The sequence below is a fragment of the Pavona decussata genome, unplaced genomic scaffold (assembly GCF_977016875.1).
Source record: "Pavona decussata unplaced genomic scaffold, jaPavDecu1.1 SCAFFOLD_128, whole genome shotgun sequence".
Taxonomy (NCBI): domain Eukaryota; kingdom Metazoa; phylum Cnidaria; class Anthozoa; order Scleractinia; family Agariciidae; genus Pavona; species Pavona decussata.
In genome coordinates this window covers 1,445,564-1,453,461 of record NW_028145542.1, presented here as the reverse complement: position 1 = coordinate 1,453,461, position 7,898 = coordinate 1,445,564, and the positions used below count along the sequence as shown (strand labels likewise).

Genomic DNA, 7,898 nt, shown 5'->3' with positions numbered 1-7,898 from the left:
AATTTATTCACAGAAAGCCACAAACCAACGAAATGTAGGAAAAAGAGGCAAATAGCAATTATAAACAAAACGAGACTGCAAAAGCCAACAACATAAGATTTACAGGCAGCAAGGCAAGGAAATTATTTTGACCAAGACAGATCACAGAGAGGCAAACCAACAAACTCTAAACACAAGCAGTCAACGGACAAACAGTAACCATGTAAAAGCCAGGAAAATTTACCCAAAACAGTCAAGAAGACAACGCAATTTACAGCACTGCACTGACATAAATGAATTCTCAAAAAGCCACCAAAATTTAGGCACAAGCAGACAACTTACAAACAAAATCCAAATACACAACAAAATTTACAATACAGACAGTAGAAACATCCGACAAAATTTAGCTGCAAGTAGTCGGAGATGACAAAAATTGTAAACGCAGACCCTATAGGAGTCTCACTAAACCAGAAAATCGAAACACAAATGATTCAAAACAGTATCTTCACATTTAAAAGAATTGATGAGCAAAATGGCTCACTACATCAACACAAATCAACTTTGGCTGTAAACAACTATTATCAAGGATTTAAACGTCCTTCTATGAGACTGGTTTTGCGAGAATTTCAAGAAAAAAACCGCCGGCATTTTGGGTGGACTTCGCTAGTCCGGAGTTCAAAATGGCGCCCACGCCACTCAACCGAAGCAAATTTCAATAAAATTTACAACAAACCCGCGTACAAAACAAAAAAAGCTGTACACAAAAAAACAACAAAGCCTTCACACTTACGACAAATTGTTAAACAACTGAGAAGCTGTTGCCAGCTTAAACTCGGTCCATATTTGACCGAGTGGTGCGTATAAGCCTACGATCTTTTAGCAGTGATAACTTCCAGCATCGCTAACTCCCCCAAATCGATAGATACAGAGATATACTGAGGCAATAAGTAACCACCAACGGTTTCGAGGCTAGGTTGGTCTCTTCATTGCTGTGTAGTTTCCTTATACAAGAAACTCTCTTCAACCCGGAGTATAAATGGATGCCGGCGACATACTGCTGGGAGGTAACCCTACGATGGAATAGCATCCCATATGCTACAGAAACCGAGTTAAGCTCCTGCCATGTACAAGTTCGTAGTGCGATTTTACCTTTACCTATATCGTAAAAACGATTGCGTGGGAGACCAGATATAATGGCGGCACAGTACATACTCCAGATATATTTGACCTACGGAAGTAAAATTATTTCTAGCTTGAACGTCAAATAGCCATAATTGGTCATATTTACCCTGTAGACGTTTATGCGGCTTCAATTACAACTTAGTTACTTATTCAGTCGAACCCGGTCAATGCGGACGTCAAGGGGACACGCAAATACCAAGTTCTCTCAGTGCTTCAAACGCGACTGACAACGTAATCATTTTAAATGGTGCACTATTTTTCTATGCACTGACATTAACGGTTTTTGGTTAAACCAGATGAATTGAATGTTAGAAAATTTATGCGGTATGCAGATAACCAGCGTCGGCATTAAGCGAGGTAAACCTCGTATGAGAGCGTGCCATCCGGGTCACAGAAAAGTATCTCTTTTCCGTATTAAATGGTATCCGTATTAAGCGGGCTAATGTAAGAAAAAATATATGAGCTCTCCGTCGAGACAAACACAACTTTGTTGTTATGTAAAAAAAAACCTTAATAAATAAATAAACAAACAAATAAATAAATAAATAGTCTTCTCTGTTACCTTTTCATGCTGTCACTGATTACAGATGTTGTTTTATAATCTATAGCCCCATTCACGCCAACAAGACATGCTTAATTAAATCAGGTTTAACAAAATGAAAATTGGTAACAGAAAGCTGAACCATTGACTTTGACATAGGATTCAAGGAAACTTTAAGTTGTGGTTTCATTTGTGCTAAATCTATTGTCGACAAAAATCCGAAAGCAGCTTTTGTGAGGAAAACAATTTTAAACTTTCTTTATCTAAACAGTTCTTAGACTTGTTTAAGCCTTGGTGCGAATGGGGCAATAGATTGGCTTGATGAATGCTATGAAAATACCTATCGTGCATTTGACCTGAAACGCCAATATATGGTTCACGCGTGTATTGAGGTCTGTGAACGGGACCAATCAGTACCTGATATCTAATAATTGATAATAATTTAATCATATCATATGCTAAGCGGTAAGCTACCAAGGGATTACCCTTAAATTGTTTAGAAACATTGGTTTTCGATGTTCCTACCTTTTCTGTGTTCCCAGCGGAAGTACGCCGCCAAGTTTATTATATAGACTTCACTTGAGAGCGTGTCGCACCAATACTAAAAGGGAATTGCACAAAAATGTAACATCCGTCTTAGCAGTGTTGCAGCAGCGTCAAAATTCTTTTTCAATTGAGATATCACTTCACTTCTACACTGTCGGCGATCGATAAAGAAAGAATCGTATAAACATAGCAGGATTCTCTCAGCTTTCTCAATATCCCGTGCTCCAGTAATTTTATCCCCCAGAATTCCGTTGACCCCTGATAGGACCCTTATTCAATTCAATTTAATTTTATTCACACTTATTACAATGAAATACAATATAATTTATAGTAAGAAAAAAATTAAACGTGCAAAGCAATTTTTTTAGTGATTTTACATTGTACGGAAGAAGTGCGTAGTGGCCAAAAGGAGCAAGGCTTTCGTGTTGGCCACTACCTCTGTGCAGTTAAATAAAATAGGGGGAAGTAGAATTTATAACACTGGTTAAAGAGCTCTGCTAGTTAAATTAGACTTAGGAGTAGAAACAGTAAGGAAAAAAGTATTTACATCAAATATATAAGTATATAGTATACGTTATTTTTATTTATTTTTTTATTATTTATGTTTGGCTATCAAGTAAAAAAAGTTTGTATTTTTTCTAAAATCATTGCAGGGCAGAGACTTAACTTCCATTGGAATTGTTTCCCAGGTTTGTGATGCCACTACTCTAAACCGTGCAACGATGATTTTTGTTCCTCTTTTGTTCGTACCTTTATACTTAGGCTTGTGTTTTTGACAAGGCTAAGACCTATTTTAATGAGGCAGGTCATACTTTGCACACCTGTGTCTCAGTGTTCGCGCTTGTTACTGTTATGTCGCTAGCGATAACCTGGCACATGCGTTATTTCAGTTTGGACTATGCACGCAACGTCGCGGGTATAAGCGAAAGGAAAAGAGTTCAAGAAAGATTTTATTTTCTTGTGCTTGACTTATGCCAGCGTTGCACCTTTTTAGGGTTCGTTTGCACGTGGGTTATATTAAATTTTCAGTTCAACTGGTTGAAACATAAATGGAACGCACGGATCAAACAGAAATTTTCCTGAACAAAAGGATGACCTTCGGGGGTATTCCATTTCTTCCCTTTCAACAGATCGGAAGGGAAATCACCGTTCCTTTTGCACAAAGCTTCATTTCCATTCTGTTGTCTTCTTGCCCCATCATTGCGCCATGATGTTAGTTTTTTGATCTACCAGTGAGATTGCAAGTCTGGGATGAATGGAAAAAAAATATATTTCTATTTAACACGGAATGTTTCAGGAACTACTACCGACGGTTTTGACAAATAGGAAAGCGCCCCGGAACTAGCATTAAAGTAAGCGCTAATCATTTACGAGCTAGCACTATGTTAGAATAATTAATAGCCTATTTAACTATTCATCCTGCGAAATTCCCATTTTTTCCCCGACACGTGAAAGTGCGTATATCACGCTGTGGCGGGATGAGAGAGTTTAAGCAGCGACCACGGCGACGACAACGAAAACGTCATCTTAAAATACAACTTTATTTCATTTGTGCTACTTCGCGATTATTTCAACTAGCGCAACTTCTACAGAAACGACGACCTATCCTGGAACCAAATTGGTAGGAGTGGCGTACAAGTTAAGAAAGAAAATGAAAAATTCACCATCGAGTGCTCACGTTCTCCATAAGTGTTACAAAGTGTTGAATAACAAAACACCGGCAATATCCACTAAGCAATAACCGATAAACTGTTTAAAAATATTGTTATTTACCGCTTTGATATTTCGAATCTAACTGAATGCGGAAGCACGCTGCATGATGTTGAAGCAAGCGTTAGATAAACACTTGACACATTTACCACACCTGCACCAAGTAAGATTCCCATTAACTGTGCCCCAACCACCAACCACTAATTAATGATAATTACCGCTTAATAACAGTTTTACGAAGAAGCAAAGACTTAGAAAAACATTTGACTATAAAAAATTGCGATAAAACATTTCGTAAAAACATTATATAAAGGTTAAAAAACACGACGTTTCGATGTACATTACATCATTATCAAGTGAAATTAAAAATGTAAGATTGCGGCTATAAATACAAAAATGGACAATAGATATTAATTAAAATAGTAGCATTGAAGAATGCTACCGGTTAAACAAAAAGTTTCGCACGTATAGAGTCCGTTTGAGTGTTCAAGCAAGGCTTAAGTTTCTTGATGTACAGCATTTCAAATACCAAACAATCAAATTTGCTCTGACACTTTCTCAAGATGTTAAAATGGCCCTGATTCAATAGGTGTTTGCTCCCGTGAGCTTCAAGAAAATGTTTGCCAATTGCCGAGTTCTTGTGCTCAGCAACGGCAATTGGCAAACATTTTCTTGAAGCTTACGGGAGCAAACACCTATTGAATCAGGGCCATTTTAACATCTTGAGAAAGTGTCAGAGCAAATTTGATTGTTTGGTATTTGAAATGCTGTACATCAAGAAACTTAAGCCTTGCTTGAACACTCAAACGGACTCTATACGTGCGAAACTTTTTGTTTAACCGGTAGCATTCTTCAATGCTACTATTTTAATTAATATCTATTGTCCATTTTTGTATTTATAGCCGCAATCTTACATTTTTAATTTCACTTGATAATGATGTAATGTACATCGAAACGTCGTGTTTTTTAACCTTTTTATAATGTTTTTACGAAATGTTTTATCGCAATTTTTTATAGTCAAATGTTTTTCTAAGTCTTTGCTTCTTCGTATACTCAAACGCGATAACCAACTGCACTTTTTCAGACGTCTTGAAAAGTGTAGTCAACGCCTCATCAAATGCGAAGGCGCCATTGAATTTTTACGTTTATGTTTGAACTTTGGTGTTACACCAACTTTCGCACAAGTCGACCGTACAAGAGCACGCAAATGGAAGAAATCTTCAGAAACTTATCAAAAGGATGTCATCGAAGAGGAATTGAGTTTCAAACTCTCCCAGCTCAAACACCTCAGAGAAGAAGTACAGAATGCTTACAAAGATCTCCGAGATAAATGCTCTTTGCTTCGCTTCATCGCCATCTTGCGAACATTGAGTGTTCTACGCAACAACCAGTACGAAGAAATGATGAAGGGCCATGTCAGCAAAATCTCGCGATTAATATCAAAGAAGCTTGATGTCAATGAGCATATAAACAACCTATCTTCTTATCGCCTTACGTTCTTCGAGAAGCTTCTTATCTGCAGAGGTCTGAAGTTTTCAGTACCACAAAAGGTCTCGCCCATCGACATACATGCGAGCTTTGAGAAAGCATATTGGAAAATAGAGCCGTTGTTGGAAGATTCTGAGAAGGAACTGGCAAGCTCAACTCTACGCTCAATCGCCTTGAACTATATCCATCGTACAAGCCCCAAACCACCAAAGGCTCTTTTGAATGCTCTTAATCGCTTGAAGAAACGTGACGACATCATAATCACCAAGCCTGATAAAGGTTCTGGCGTAGTGGTAATGGACAAAACCGAATACATCCGTCTTCTAAGCGCTGCTTCAATCGATAACACTTCTAAGTTCGTACATGTTGATGAAAAGCGACCAAAGAGGCGTGGACGTCCAGCTCAACATTTCCACCCGCTCTTACAGAAAGAAAAAGAGTTGCGCACAGCCTTACGTCAAATTCTACCTGAAGAGATCGCTAACTCGCTTTCTCCGAAGAGTTCCAGATTGTCACACTTGTATGGCCTTCCGAAGACCCATAAAGCCACACTGAGTATGAGACCCATTTTATCAGCAACTGGCGCCTACAATTACAATCTCGCCAAATGGCTCGAAGAGAAACTTAAGCCACTCTCCATCAATGACTACACAATCACTGATGCCTTTGCTTTTGCTGATGAAATCCGTACCATTTCCGTGAATGAGGATGACATCTTAGTCTCCTATGATGTGACATCACTTTTCACCAACGTACCTTTGAGTGAGACGATTAACATCCTAGTCCACAAAGCGTTCACCAACGATTGGTTCAACAAGACCTACGGCCTTAACTTGCAGAAGGATCAGCTTGCCAAATTACTGGAAATTGCTACAACCAACCAGCTTTTCCAGTTCAATGGTCTTTTGTACGAACAGACTGATGGGGTGGCCATGGGCTCCCCTCTTGGTCCTCTGATGGCTAATGTTTTTATGTGTCACCTGGAAGAGAAGCTCTCCCGTGATGGTCTGATGCCTGACCTGTACAAACGTTACGTGGATGATACCCTGGCTAAAATGCCTAGTGGTGACGCTGCCTCTGAGTTTCTCAATACTCTGAATGGTCTCCATCCCAGCATGAAATTTACAATGGAACTCCCTGTCAGTGGTAGGATTCCTTTTATTGGCATTGAAATCATCAAGTGTGGGACTAAACTTGAAACTCAAGTTTACAGGAAACAAACGAACAGTGGCTTACTCTTGCATTACCATAGCCATACCGACAAACGATACAAGGTGTCTTTAGTGAAAACAATGTTACATCGCGCGTACGCTCTATGTTCCACAACAGAAGCTTTCAATTTAGAATGTAACAAATTGCGCTCAATTTTCAGTCGCCTAGATTATCCTAGGGCTCTCATAGATTCCATCATTAGTAATTTTCTTCGTAATGTATCGGAACAGGCAGCGGAAGAGAAGCCTGAAGGCGGTCGTAAGATCAGAATTATCCTTCCTTTTAAGGATCAAGTAGCTGCCAATGCGGTTCGCAGGCAATTTAACGACCTAAGTAATAAGATTGGCCCCATATTGCAGCCAGTTTTTGTTAGTAGGAAATTAGAACATGATCTTAAGCCTAGGGAAGTTAAGCCGTCGATTGTGAATCAGCAATGCGTTGTTTATTATTTTTCATGTGATCTGTGCGATGCAGATTATGTCGGCTATACAGCCAGACACCTTTTTCAACGCGTTGCTGAGCACAAGAACTCGGCAATTGGCAAACATTTTCTTGAAGCTCACGGGAGCAAACACCTATTGAATCAGGGCCATTTTAACATCTTGAGAAAGTGTCAGAGCAAATTTGATTGTTTGGTATTTGAAATGCTGTACATCAAGAAACTTAAGCCTTGCTTGAACACTCAAACGGACTCTATACGTGCGAAACTTTTTGTTTAACCGGTAGCATTCTTCAATGCTACTATTTTAATTAATATCTATTGTCCATTTTTGTATTTATAGCCGCAATCTTACATTTTTAATTTCACTTGATAATGATGTAATGTACATCGAAACGTCGTGTTTTTTAACCTTTTTATAATGTTTTTACGAAATGTTTTATCGCAATTTTTTATAGTCAAATAACAGTTGTCTATCGGTTATACTGGCCTTTGTTATTCCAGGAATTAATTAATGCAAAAATACGCCGCTAAGTATGATAAAGACATTTGACAGCACACAGTACCAATATTAAACGGGAAAATGAATGTCTTACTGTCTAAAATTAGTTTAAGCAGTGTCTTAGCGTTGCTAATGTGGTTCTGAAATCACTTCCGTATCGATCAACGAGAACAGAGTTGTACAAACACAGTTTGGAGGCATGCTGTAGGTCGGGTAACTCGGTACACAAAGTTAAATGACACTGGAATAAATTCAAACAATACCAAAAAAGTTAACCATACAATAATTTCCGGTTAATT

The 7,898-nt window shown here is 38.5% G+C and overlaps 1 protein-coding gene across 1 annotated transcript; it reads left to right on the top strand.

Moving 5' to 3' along the window:
• Positions 1–4,663: 4,663 nt before the first annotated feature.
• Positions 4,664–7,446, top strand: LOC146468865 (uncharacterized). Its single transcript, XM_085123947.1, has one exon. The coding sequence runs from the start codon at positions 4,939–4,941 to the stop codon at positions 7,375–7,377; it is 2,439 nt and encodes an 812-aa protein (XP_084980073.1). The 5' UTR covers positions 4,664–4,938; the 3' UTR covers positions 7,378–7,446.
• The last annotated feature ends 452 nt before the right edge of the window (positions 7,447–7,898 follow it).